General features: G+C 33.0%; 1 protein-coding gene across 4 annotated transcripts in view; it reads right to left on the reverse strand.

Moving 5' to 3' along the window:
• Positions 1 to 14,734, reverse strand: part of ANKRD17 (ankyrin repeat domain 17) — a 165,056-nt gene that overhangs the window by 48,233 nt on the left and 102,089 nt on the right. Inside the window, exons 11-16 of one of the 4 annotated variants that reach the window (XM_047092429.1) lie at positions 14,413 to 14,500; positions 12,563 to 12,690; positions 12,166 to 12,309; positions 11,650 to 11,752; positions 9,423 to 10,175; positions 4,837 to 4,982 (exon numbers count right to left, since the gene is read on the reverse strand). In XM_047092429.1, the coding sequence (XP_046948385.1) occupies positions 4,837 to 4,982; positions 9,423 to 10,175; positions 11,650 to 11,752; positions 12,166 to 12,309; positions 12,563 to 12,690; positions 14,413 to 14,500 (1,362 nt within the window). Of the gene's footprint in view, positions 1 to 4,836; positions 4,986 to 9,422; positions 10,176 to 11,649; positions 11,753 to 12,165; positions 12,310 to 12,562; positions 12,691 to 14,412; positions 14,501 to 14,734 lie in introns of all 4 variants that reach the window. The other 3 variants (XM_047092428.1, XM_047092430.1, XM_047092427.1) reach the window with 3 other exon arrangements.

Here is a 14,734-nt window from a genome sequence, read left to right on the forward strand (position 1 = left end):
TTGGTTTTTTCCCACATTATAAAACATCAGCTCAACTGACATTTATTAAGCACCTTTTATGTTCAAAGTACTCTGTTAGGTACTTCAGGGTTGACAAAGATAAATAAATACAGTCCCTGCTCACCAGGAGCTTAGTGATTACAGCAAAGGGAAAATTTAAGTTCAAACTATGAAAGAAATACAAACAAGGTATTATGAGAGTTGAAGGAAAAATATTTAAAGCTAAGAAAAGAGGGCTTGTCAAATTCCTTGGGGAACTTAAGAGTGGGCAACTTCATTAATATCTTACGATAATCTTCTAAAGACAATAATGAAAGAATTTAAAGATTCTGAAGTGAGGTTTCCACCTTCCTAATACACACCTACACAATCCCCAAACGGTAAGAAACACTATCCTGATTTGTAATACCTCAAGAAACAAATTAACTGAAGCAAAAGTCTGGGTTAAAATTAACAATGATTGATAAGGCACAGAAAAAAAAAATAGGTGTTTTCAAGACTACTAATCAAGGAAATAATGATAACAATATAGGTTGATGACTTTCTGAAAGGCAATGTATCACTAAAGTCATGTTATATTACACTGGCTAAGAAGTCACACACATTGTCATGTATCAATATCTAAGAGAAACCTGAAAGGGAGAGAGATGCCCAAAGCTTTGTTAAAAGCTCATTCAGGTCTACATTCTAAAGAAAATTTCCATTTAGCCTATGATACCATAAAATATACAATTTTGTATGTAACAGATGTTGTTATGATGACTCTATTCTTATAAAAATGCTAAAATTATATTCAATGTAAAAATATTATGTAAATTATCAACATGACTATTCAATTATGTAGGAATGAAAAATAAGAAGGAATCATAAGACAGATGCAATACTAACGGAAAAAGCAACTTTTAATGAGCTGGGATATAGGTGAAAAATATACCTGAACGGTCTGTAAAAATAAACAAAAAATAAAAAAGGAAATATATCTATTAATTATACCTACATAATTAAATTACTTTGAAAATTATTAGGACTTCAAGGGCTAAGCTTTTTTTAGACTTCCATAACCTTCAAAATCCCAAATCTCTCATTCTCTACACATGTCAGAGGTAGCACATAAAATACAAAAAAGATTAAAAAAAAAAAAAAGCATTTAGGAAGAATGAGAATTATCAGGGAATAATGACAATAATCAGTTAAATAATAAATAACTTGCTTAAAACTTCACATAAACAAGTAGAATGCATGCATTTGAAAGAAGAATGCTTTAATGGCAGCATACTGCATACCACTATTAACTCATTTTTCCTGGTCTCTTTAATATTTCTCATCAAATCATTGTGATGAAACTGTTCTCCATACTGCAAAACCAACAAGGGAAAAATATCCAAAAGATATTTATATTTATCCATTAAAGGCAAAACATAATTTTACATACTTTATAATTTCAGTCCTGACATTTAAGTTAAATTTAATGTCTACCCTCTTTAAAAGATAATCATGGATTTATGTTATTTCACACAATACAGAAAATATTTAATTTACCAGTATTCAACTCTAACCTTCAACCAGATGTACTGTTTCATATAAAACCTATAGTTCTTAAAAGTTTCTACATTACTAATTTCTGTATCTAACAGTACCCAGATACAAATTTTGTTATGCCATTCCAGCAAAATAAAGATTAGAGCTACGTTATGAAAAAAGATACAGTAAAAGTCTCAAATAATTCCTTCAAACTATCATTTATTGATGTTTCCTAAAGTAAATGTTGATAACAGCACAGTATATGCTATTAAAATATATTAAATGTTATTATATATATTTTATATATAAATAAATTATATCTATAAATTATATATATAGGTAGATAGATATAACTTAATATAAATGTATTAAAAATATTCAGGAAAGGGGCACATGGCTGGCTTAGTCACTAGAGCATGCAACTCATGATCTTGGCGTCGTGAGTTCAAGCTTCACGCTGGGCACAGAACTTACTTAAAACAAGACAAAACAAAACAAAAAAAACAAAACCAAAACCAAACAAAACGAATAAAAACAAATATATCCTGACAAACTTGATTCAGTAAAATCATTATGTGAGAGGTAGAGAGCCTGTGGCACATACTTACACACCAAAGGTAATTTTTAGTTATAGAATGTAAGATTTGGGGAACCTTATAAAGAGTGAAAACTCTCATCTTCAGCAGTCTTCAAGTTCCAGAAATTAAACATGATTCCTGTTCATCCTTGTTAAAAATATTAGTTTCTGCATATAATGATCAATTAAATGAGTTTAAAGTATGATCATGTGAAGACTCATTAGCATATTTTAAAAGACACTTATACGCTGAAGGTTTAAAAAAATTAACATTTGTTTTGTTTTTCTTTAAATTAAGAATTGACGTAAATATGCCCTATGGCCAAGGAAACATGCTGAAAAGATGCAAAGATGAAAGAAAGAAAAGATGCCATCTAGGTGGTGGACCTATTTTCTATAATCTAATTTACCAGGTTAATATAATTAAAATCAGTGTTCATACTTAAGATAAAAGGTTGAAAAGGAGGTAGCATAGTGCAGTGGTTAAGAGCATAGATTCTAGACCTAGATTGATGGGGTGGTTTGAAAGACGGCTCGACCATAAATTAGCTGTTGGGTGAATAGTTAGTATCTCTAAGCAGGAACTTTGTAAACTCTATGACAAGCAGTGTAACTCATGATAGACTATCCCAACTGAAAAACCTCAATATAGAGACCACATATTTAAGAAGAACACAGTCAATCTTTTTACATAAGCATGTCAACTACAATTAACATATCAGATTTTTTAATTTAAAAAAATTAGAAATATTTCTATGTAACTTCTTAGAAATTAACTTGTAACACAGAGATAGCTGGTTGAGTAGTATAGTCAGATAAAATTTCACCACCACTATAACAATTTCAAACTCAATAAAATCATGATCATATGAGGAATTTTTTCTGTGGCTATTTTATTCAAAAGAATTCTTTTTAAAAATCCTTTTATATTTGGTGAGGTTTTTAGTTTTCCTTATGGATCAATTCTTAATTCCATATAAAAACTAGAAATTAGATCTCTGGTTAAAACATAACAGCTATAGGTTACAACATAACAGCCTCAGAGGGAAAAAAAAGCCTGGAGGAAAATAATGCAAATTCAATACCAAGTTCAACCCAGTTCTATATTGCTATATATTATTAAATATAAACCATGTGGTTCATAAATGAATATTTCATAGTTTTTTTAATTTGAAAAAATTTAAAAAACATACTATAGAGTACGGTAGTTAAGGAGGGTGTCTTTGAAGTCAAACCCACCTAAGTATGACTCTCAACCCCATCACTTAGCTAAATGAACTGATCCTCAGCGATATGTTTAATCTCTCTTAGCCTTGGTTTCTTCATCAGGAAAATGGTTATTTAAAAGTAGTTACTTCATATATGTGGTCTGAAACTCAGACAATTCCTTAAAATAGCCCTGACAACTTTAAGTGCTTAAAAAAAAAAAAAGTACATATAACTTAACATTTGGAAAGCAAGTAAGAATAGAAATGTAATTCCTTTTTCACAGTATTACCAAGAAACATTTTAATGAAAAGGAAGCATTATTTTCTTAAACATCCTAAAAAATTTTATTTATTTATTTTGAGAGAGAGACAGAGGAGTGAGCAGGAATCCTAAGCAGGCTCTGCACTGTCAGCCTGGAGCCCGAGTGGGGCTCGAACTCACGAACCATGAGATCATGACCTGAGCTGAAATCAAGAGTCGGATGCTCAACCAACTGAGCCACCCTGAAGCCCCAGAAGCTTTATTTTCAATAGGTTGAGAGTACAAAGCCTTAATGGTAACACACACACACACACACACACACACACTTTAGGCAATTCAGGGTTACAAAGAACTGATCATTTACAAAATAAAAAGTTTTATTATGTATACTGCCACCTTCACCCATGTCATGCCTTCCCCACCCCAGATATATATTTTTTTAATTAAAAAAAATTTTTTTTAATTTTTATTTTAAGTAGACTCCATGTCCAAGTGGGGTTTGAACTCACGACCCTGAGAGTAAGAGTCATGTGCTCTACCAGCTGAGCTAGCCAGGGACTCCCCAATGCCAGGTAAAAATCAAAATACAAAACTAAATAAACCAAACAGTTCTCAGTACTGAATAAGGCCATATACCCTTTACCTTATTCAGCAGTCTTCTAAGCTAGGCCTTATCTTAAGCTTTTTTCCAGGACAAAACACAAGCTATCCTCCCCTCTCCAACTTCACTCTGACCTGAGATTACATGGTAAACTAATTTTCTAATTGGGTTTTTTGTTTTGTTTTGTTTTGACTTAGTCCTAAGACACAGACAGTCACTACATGTTTTAGTTGGCGAGATCAGAACTTTCAAAGACAATATAAATGCAATTAAGTATATACGATACATAAATGGAAGAATCTTTTATGTGTAACCCATTATAAATTAGAAGCATAGCTTCTATTATTATAGAAGCTATGCTTCTAATTTATAATTAGAAGAAAATACATACTAATTATAAATAAGTTATTTCTTTTAACAACCTCTTCTAGACTACAGTTAAAAAAAAGTTACTGATGACCTTGAAAACCAGACCATCACATAATTATCAGTAATAATCTGTATTTGGTATTTTATTTTTTAAAATGTGGATTCGCATTCCTAACTGTGGCTCAGATCTCTGGCTGGAGACAAAACAGTCTAAGATGACTTAAGTCTAAGATGATTAATGTTTTTACTGATGATATAATTTTAGTTAAAAACCATCCATCCTGAAGTTAGAGCTTACCTGTGCATCAATATCAATGGCAGGGTAGATAGGAAGCATGGCTGAAGGAGAGATGATAGGACTTGGAGTTGGAGTCTGAGGTTGGGAAATGGAAGCAGCGATACTGTGTGTAGGAGTGTTTGACATTGCAGATGCTCTTCCACTGACTGCTGTTGAACAAAATAACTGCACTTAATAAGGATGAAACATTGTTAGGTAACAGTAAGAAATAATTATTAGAAAATATTTAAAGACTTCTTAAAACAAAAGGTCTATAGGTAAACTGTCACAGCACTAATAACTCACTTTTCTGGTTATTTCTGACTTGGGATAACAATCTAAAAATAAAAAGTATATTGAGAATAACCCATTTTCTAAATAATAATCCATGTGAAAACCAAATTCCTCTCTTACAGTATGTATTCATAAAACCTCAATTCAAAATAACCCTGAAAACAAAAATATTCTTATGAATTAAAATTGAATATAAATGCAAATGGATAGTTGTTCATTATAGCTTCTTTTTTTTTTTTCATTATAGCTTCTTAATCAGAAAACGAATAAAAGGTAAAACAGTCAAGTTCAGACGGAGGAAAGTGTGAGTTTTAACCTGCCAATGTCACACCTTATATTCCAATGAAAGTAGTATCACTGGGGAGAACCTCACTATAGAATCATTTAAAACACTTCCTACTCTTTTACTAACTGCAGACTGGGGGATGGTAACTTTCTGAATGGTAGTCCTCAGTAGGACCGTATAGTAAAATATAAAAATTTGATCCTCACACAGAAATATAGTTTCCCACATGTAGAATTATTCTGAGGGGGTTAAAATGCCCACCAATCAAACCAGCAATCACACTGACGAGGACAAAATTAAAAGATTAAGGTAGAAATAAATGTATGCACAATCATCCTTCAAATATAGATTATTGTTAGTTCTAAGTATAATTTTTCCATGATATTATTTTCACCAAAATATGCAAATTAATAAGGGGCTAATTAGGTCAGTACTTGAGGTGGGAGGACTCCAGAAGTGGTGGCAACTGAGGGTATTTATATTCCCTCATGGATTCACTTCTGGAGCTGATATGTGAACACCAACCCTTTTTCCCCCCTATTAAAAATGCTATAGCACTGAAGTGTGGGCATAAATCTTTGAATGGTCAACAGTAGCGTGGATGTGTGTTACCAACATACTTATCAACTACATCAGACAGAAAACAATCATGATTCACAACTGGATCTGAAACCAGGCAAAAGAGGTTATGATCCTGCCAAGAATAAAACTGAAATTGACCTTATTATAACAATTATAAACATGATTGTCAATTAAGAAATCTATTTTACATGAAATCCTTAGTTCAGGCACAAACATACACTATACATTATAGCAACACACATTCTATGATTATACATTTTTAAGTCCACTTAAAAGCTAAAGAAAAAACAAAGAAAGGAAACAAAACAAAACAAAACAAAACACTGTTTGAATCCTTAGGGATCCAGATAAATAGAAAAGGGCATGTACTAATATATTAAATTGATCATCTAATGACCTTGATATTGTTATTCCATATTGATAGTTTTATGTTAAAAAAATCAAGTTAATTTAAATGTACACATTCTAGATATAAAATCTCAAAACCATATAAAATCTATGGCTCTTAAAACAGATTCCATAATCTCCTCTGATTTGACTGATTTTCACAAATAAAAATGCTAAATACAAAAATCAGCTTAAACAGAATGAACACCAATCTGTCCAAAGAACTGATTTTTATTTCACAATAGTAAAAAAAATCTAAGCTTTACTATTAAATGACTATATTGTTATTTACATTTTAACTGGAATAAGTTCTTTTAAAGAACACACTAAAATTAGTTTTCTTATTTTGGGTCAAATTGCTTGTTCTTGCCACCTCATCTAAAAGGAGAGGAAACACCAATTCCCTCATTTCATTTCATTTCATTTCATTTCATTTCATTTCGGGTAGTTATGAAATTGGTTTATTAGAACTAAATACCTGCCTGTCACTCAATCATTCCCTACAGTTAAAAGTAACAACTTATAAATATGCAGGTACCTGAAGGAACTCTGGTATAGATCTTTACATGTGGTACTTCATTTTAGGGTCTGATTTTAGAGAAGGAGCACCAGATGCTCTAGAAAAGTTTTAACATTAGGTAAGGAAAGAAAGAACTTGAGAGCACAGCAAAGGCAAGGTGTTAAGACTAGCTAAATAGGGAACTGATTTTGCTCTGACAAGGATGGAGAACAGGCAAGACAGAAGATTTGGGTCAGCCAAGTACTACAGAAAATGATACTGAATCTTACAAGAAAAGTCTAATAAATTGGAATAAAGAACAAGTTTATTTAGGTTCTTTAAAGAAAAAGAAGAGGTTATGCTTAAGTGGGGAAGGAATACGGCACCTAATGAGGTTACAAAATATTAAGAAACCCAAAGAAAGAAATGGAAATGATCATCAGTCAACTGAAAGAACAAATACTACCAAAGAAGTTGTCTAAAGAAAAAAGTCGTAGAAGTGAGTGCATTAGTATATGTGTATGTTTATGCATTTGCACATGCATGATGACAGGGATGGACTGCAGGTAAGTGGTTGGATGTTTTTAATCCTGCTCTTCCATCTGGTCATCTCTCCTCTCTCCATATAAATGGGCATAATAAAGAGGAAAAGTATTTTTATAATGGGAAGTATTTATCCTATTTCCTAAAAACTTGTGTGCTTTTGAAATTTTTTTTATATGAAAACACCTGGAACACAAAGGCAGAATTTAATTGTTTTTGTTTGGTAAACCAATTAACAGAAAAACTACTTTACAAACCTCTGATAATTCTGATCAGCATAAAAACTGTACAACTGGCAAATCAAGGTTGATAACTATGCCCAAGAACATCATGTAAATTCTGATAGCATATCAAAAAAAAAATTTTTTTTAAGTATTCCCTGGTAGGAATGTCCATTCTTCATTTAAATAACTTGATACATTTTTGGGTAGTTCAACCAACATAATAGAAAGAAGACCATTATGACCTAGATTAGTGGCCATGTAAGTAACACCAAATTTGGGACTTTTGGCTACTGTGCTCCAATCTTCATAAGATACCAATGTTTCTTTAATTGTATTCCCAATTATTATAACCAGCTAATGGTGATTAATAGTAATTTTCAAATCTATAGAAAAATTTTATGTACAATTTTCATAAGATACTAACATTTCTTTAATTGCAATCCCAATTATTATAAGCAGCTAATGGTGATTAATAGTAATTTTCAAATATATAGAAATATTTTATATTTATCACTATAAGAATCTTCACAGTTCTTACTAATGATTATTAGACTATTGCACCCTCTAAGATTAGCAAAGAATTTCATTCCACATATTGTTGCTGGGGTGATACTAAAAGAGAACTAGGAAACTTTAGAGCAATTTGTAAGAACAAAATCTGTCTCATTAGCTGGTGTCTTAATTTCTGAATGTTAGCTAAATATCTCAACACTATACAATTTAATTTTCTTTTATGTTTTTGAAAGATGAAAGATAAATTATATATAACCTCATCATACTATATAATGCTGCCAAAACAGTTTCAAAATTAGAGAAACTTAATCATATAGAAGTATAGAACAAAGAATAAAAAAAGGGGGAAGAAAACAGATAAATACTATCAAATTTCAACTACTTGCTGCCTTTTTCTCTTTTCCTTCCTTTTCAAATTTTCTTTTTTATCTTTTTCTTAAATCAAGAAAATTATCCTTCACAGTATAGCATTCTTATGGCTTATAATCCTGTAGAATCTCATTCTACTACTTTGTTACAGAACTCACAAAAAGTAAGTACCAAAAACTAGAATCATTAAAACAACCTTCTAAAATATTTCTTCTTGCAATGAAACTAATTATAATGGAATATAATTTCGCTGGCTACACACTGAAAGATATATCATTTATGATACTGTCAGGGGACCACAACTTCCCATAATACAGTTAGAAAGAGACTACACATTAACATTCACAGGGGATAAAATCACTGACATACAATCAAACCCTATTTGGTTTGGTACTTTATTATCGTTGTAAAAGTGTTTAATTTTTTTTTTTTTAATATCCATCAGGTTTGAAGTCTGATCCATTAGGATATAAAGTATTTCTGTTCACAAATAAGCTTCCTGATGTGTCCTACTAGTTTTGCACTTCAACTTCTATCAATTTCCCAGTTTAATGGTGTGAATACAGAAGCACAAAAGCCAAAATTCAATCTTAGTATTCTGAACTTAAAGAGAAAAAACAAAATCAAAAACAAAAACTCAAACATCAACCCCACTACTGAAAAAACCTAGATCCCCAGCCTACCCAGCTAAGCCAAAAAGTTTCAGTCACTTGTATTGCATGAGCTAATCTTTAATTCGACCTGTATCCGTCTGAGAACTTCTGAGATTGAACTAATACTTCTAAGGATATACATGGGTCAAGAGTCCAAAAATAGTTCTCAAGTTGGGTAATGGCAAAAAATTCTGGCACACTCTTACTCGCCTTAAGCAAATCATATTTGATACCTGCTCATAACAATATAAACCCACCTGCCATGATGTCATCCAGCGTGTCATTGAGGGTCTGAGCAGGGCTGGCTACCATTAACCCTTGTTGTGTTTCTGTCAGAATTCCTTGCCCCAGCCCTGCCAACTGTGCTTGGCCCAGTACTGGCTGTCCAACTATCACTCCTTGCAGTTCTGTAAGATTTGCGATGGACCCTGGAGGCAAGGGACCTGCCGCCAGAGGCAAAGCTTGAGGCATGGCCAGAGGCTGGATTGGTGCAAAACCCATCTGAGCAGCAGTCTGCTGGGGTTCATCTTTAAGCAAAACGGGATCCACTTGCTGTAACCGTGCATAGTCTCCCTCGGAAAGCTGTTCTCCAACCCCAACAGGAGTTAGCAGTCCCAGATGTTGGCAAGACTGTTGCTGCTGCTGCTGAAGTTGAATTCTTTGAGCTTTAACCTCTAGATACTGCTTTTTTAGCTGCTGCTGAGTTTTCAGTTGTAACTCTCGTTCTACTTTCTGTAGCTCCTCCAAAATCTTTTGTTTCTTCTGAATTTGTTCCTCCCTTGTTTTGTTCAGCTCCTCGATCTTCTCCTTGGTAAGTTGGTCAGCGTGAGCCAGTTCCAAGGACTGCAGCTGTGCATTCTTTTCTATGGCTTCTTTTATCCTCTGTTCCAGTTCTGTTAACTTTCCCTGAGCCTCTTCTACAATGCTCTCTGGAGACTGATTGGTGATGTAACCCTGTACATCCTGGCTGTTTGCTGGCAAATGGCTGCTGGACTTTTGTTTAGAAGCAGCTGTGTGAAAAAGAAACCCCCTCAGAAGTGCACATGAATGGCATCCTCATTACAGAGTTACTGTTGGGAGGTTTAGTGCCAACAGTTATGCACCAAGTTATCATATCCACAGAAGGTGAAAATGCACTGTTAAGAAGTTTAAAAACAAATCCACCTTCTTTATCATAAATATAAAATGTATGTATTTTATGTGCATAGAGAAATCTCTGGGAAATTAATTTTAAAAATATCACATGGCTAAAATTAGACAATAGAGGGATGCAGGTCTGTGAGATCTAAGTGGTGCAATTAAAGTAAAATCTAAGGCTATGTGTAGATACTTCATCTGGTCATAGAGATGTAAAAACTTATCATCAGAACAGAAAAATAACGCTAGATTATTAAGATGTAAGGAAAACTTAGACCTCTAAGTCAAGGTTTTTCCACATTTGATAGTCTATGTCTTTTAAACACACACACATACACACAAAGAGTACCCAAACCACTGAGAAGTACCGGGAAATCTAAATCCAGCTAAAATTTGTCTTTGTTGGGGGACTACCATCTTCAAGACTGATAAAGGCAAGATATAAATTCACATATTCACACAGCTACCTGGCCAGTAGAGATTTGGGATTCAGTTTCCCTGGAAGAAAAGATGCTGGACTACGCCATCCACTGTATCTTCTGACAGCCAGGTAAATAAACAGATCTGGCTATGGGTGCAGCAATCAGTTGTTTGCTACACCAACTGAAAAAGGTGCCAAGGCTCTAGACTGGTAGTAGTGACTGTAAAGAGCTGGTGGAAATACTTAGTATTCTTGTTGGTAAAATAATATAGGTAGCTAAAAACCAAAAAATTAAAACCACATTGGTTCTTCAGGTGAAACTTTTTAAAAAGAAAAACTGATTCAAACTGGTAGCTGTAATGTTTTGGGACATGACTTAAAACATGCATGGTGTAACATCCACAAGTCAAATATGGACCTCAGAGTTCTAGAGAAACAAACAAGCATATCTGAAGTAACTTTCAATTATTGACTGAGAAAGGTAGCCCAGATATAAAATCTACATTAAACCAGTTACTCTAAAATATAGTTTAATTTTGATCTAACTTGTTCATTTTATGCCTTAGATCACTACAGAAATTTAAGTAATTTACAAAAATGTCATCCAACTATACCCAGCCTAACAGTTTAACACGAATAGAAATGACCAGTTATTACAAGAAATGGTGGATAATCAGAACTGCATCAGAGATGAGCATCTGAATTTCTCCTGCTAATGCTGACAATTCTAGCATAAATCAGTGCTATTAACTATCTTCTCTCACAGTAACATGCCTTTTTCACTAGTAAAAAAAATTTTTAATTATGTCAACTTAGTAATATTCACCTTTTGTGGAAAAATAATTATAAATGGCTAGGTTTTTTGGTAATCTTATCATTTTTACCTGGATAACATGTACAAAACAGTCTTCAGAAGTATAACTGACCTTTATTCCTGATGGGAAGAGTAGTGGCAACATTGGCAGGTGGTTTGTCAGGCTCCTGAGGTGGGACAACCATGGGCAGTGCTTGAACTGGTACACGAGGAGCCTAAGACAAAGGAAACTGATTATATCTCTGCTTTTCCTACACACTCCATTAAATAACATGCTTTAAGAATAAGTTATAAAGACTTCTTCAAAATATTTGTAATATGGTATTAATCTCAGACACTGATATATTTACTTAAAATATGTTGTTGCCAAATTATTCTCCACAACGCTTTTTTTAATGCACTTTGAATTCAAATGGTTATTCTTGCCATAGTAAGAAAACAAAGCAAAATCACATCAATCTACAATCTGAATATTAAACCAGATTATATCATTAACCATTTCAACTGCATACCTATAAAGAGAACTACATATTATAACAAAGTATAGTCAGATCTGTTTAAACTGAAACTATGAGCCAAAGGAGGATAAAGAAGATATGATATAAAATGTTTTCGTTTTGAATCTTACCCTATTTAAATCGTGGGATGGGGGGGTTAACTGAGTGACATCTGGTGGAGGGGCCGAAAGCAAATTATTAGGATAGTCCAAAAGATAGCAAACAACACTCGTATGGCCACCTTTTGCTGCTTCTATCAACATAGTTGAGCCATCCTAAGAGTGGACACAGAAAGGGAAAAATTAAAAAAAAAATAAGTTAACTTACAGAACCATTAAGGATGATAAAACTAACAGGCCCTAGCAATTAAAATCTTAGGTTTAGTAAAGAACACTTTCCTCTAATAAAACAGAAGAAAATGAATATGTTTAGAATGCCATTATAAATCGAACTGGTAGATGATATTTTCTAATGTTCAAGAGTGAAGAATTAATTCACAATGCTACCCGAAACATTTGAGTTACATACTTTTAAACGATGAGTAGGATCTGCCCCATGAGCCAAAAGTAGTTCCACCACTGCCAGATGACCCCCTGCACAAGCCAGGGACAGTACAGTATGGTCATTATTAGCTGTGGTTCTATTCACATTCGCTCCTAAAACAGACAAGACATAGGAAATCATGTTAGGAGACTGAGGTTTCTTAAATTATGGTAAATTTCAAAATCATAAAGAATAGAGAAAATAGCATAATGAATATCCATATACCCATTACCCAGCTTCAATGATTATAAACACACAGCCAATCTCATTTCACATAAACCCATTATCAATTCTCCTCTCCCATCTTGAATTACTCTAAAGCAAATCCCAGACAAACATGACATAATTTCATCCGTGAATATTTTAGTATGCACTGGTAGAAGATAAAAATAAATGTATGTATTACTCCTAATGTAATTGGTTTTAAAAAAGTAAAACAAAATTTTATCTACATTTTAAGTCCTTCTCTAGGTATGTAGAGAATTACCAGGGAATAGAAAGTAATAGTACTACTGGCTTCTTTCACTGGGAAATATCTGAGCATGAAAACAGGTACACTGCCCCTCCAATATGAATTCATCTCTGATTTAGACAGTGTGCTAGGCAATGCAGGAAATGGATATAAAATAGCAGAAAGAAAATGGAATCTGATTAATTAAAATTTATCAAAGAGAGGATTGTGATTATATAAATAATTCCATTCTTGAAAATACTATGGCATAAATATACATCACAAATAAGTGTTCAAATTGCCCAAAGTAATTTGACCAGTAACTTATTTCTGACTTAGTTTCTTTTGCTATTATTAACAATTACAAACTTGAGATTTCTTTAGTATTTTTGCTAAGAAGGAAATGGTATATATTGCCATTTTAATTGTACATGGCTTGTATAGTCTTTCTTTTATCAATGTTGAATCAACAGTAAAATCTTTCATATCCTATACTTAAGGATATGATGAAATCTGTGGGGCGCCTGGGTGGTTCAGTCAGTTAAGCATCTGCCTCTTACTTTTGGCTCAATTCATGATCTCAGGTTTCGTGGCATCAATCCCTGCATAGGGCTCTGTGCTGACAGCGTGGAGCCTGCTTGGGATTCTCTGTCTCCCTTTCTCTTTGCCCCTGCCCCTGTCACACAAGTGTGTGTATGCTCTCCTCTCAAAAATAAATAAATAAACATTAAAAAAAAAAAAGTATGATGAATTCTGCATACAACACTATTTCAACTTGAACTTACACAGTAAACACCTCACAAATAATTTAAAGGAAGTAATAATATGATACGTTAGTCATTTAAAATGGTTTTTGATATTCAAAGTAGAATTACTGACCATAGATGAAAATCTTCCATGCATTTTGGTTTTTATCACATTTCAGTTTTGAATACTTTTTATACCGTATTTATGACCATTTCTCTATATTTTACAAAGAAGGAAACTTAGGCCCAAGGATATGTAGAGTAGAAAAGTGACTTGCCTTAAAGTAATTCAGTGGCATAAGAATCCAGGTTTCAGGATACATTATTACATAAACAGAACAGACTTTAAGTTATCTAAACCCTCAAAATTTTACATAGAGAAATTTTTCTTTATGTAAGTGTTCCTTCACAAGGATGGTACTCAGTATGACAATCCTTCATAGTTTGGGACTATGGAACTGTTTGGAGATGCTCTATGCATTGAGGATATTTATCAACCACCCACTCACAAAATCTCAGTAGCATCCCTCCACCAGTCATACCCAAAAATTGTCCTTTACCTCTCAATCTCTAAATATCCAAGGGCAGGGAATAGACACCTTTGGGGAAAAAAAAAACTACTGCTTACCCAAACCTACCTTTACTAATTAAGAACTGAACAGTACAAACATGACCAGCTCTTGCAGCTTTCATTAAAGGAGTCCTTCCACCTTCAGATTCATGTTCCTATGTAAAAAACACAGACTTAATTGATATTTAATTGCTAGTGTACAGTTATTCTTTTTCATGAAAATAAAAAGGAAAAGAACTGGACTAATTTCTAAGTCTAAAGATATTAAATATCATGCTTTGAAATGAAATAAATTTAAGGAATACATTTTTAAATTTAAAACTCAAATTAGAAACATGTTCTACAGATGTAATTTAAGAACTGAAATTATATTCATGTGATTGTGACAC

The sequence above is a fragment of the Lynx rufus genome, unplaced genomic scaffold, assembly GCF_022079265.1.
Source record: "Lynx rufus isolate CCGP_SWC_20201006 ecotype Redwood Valley unplaced genomic scaffold, mLynRuf1.p SCAF_3, whole genome shotgun sequence".
Classification (NCBI taxonomy): domain Eukaryota; kingdom Metazoa; phylum Chordata; class Mammalia; order Carnivora; family Felidae; genus Lynx; species Lynx rufus.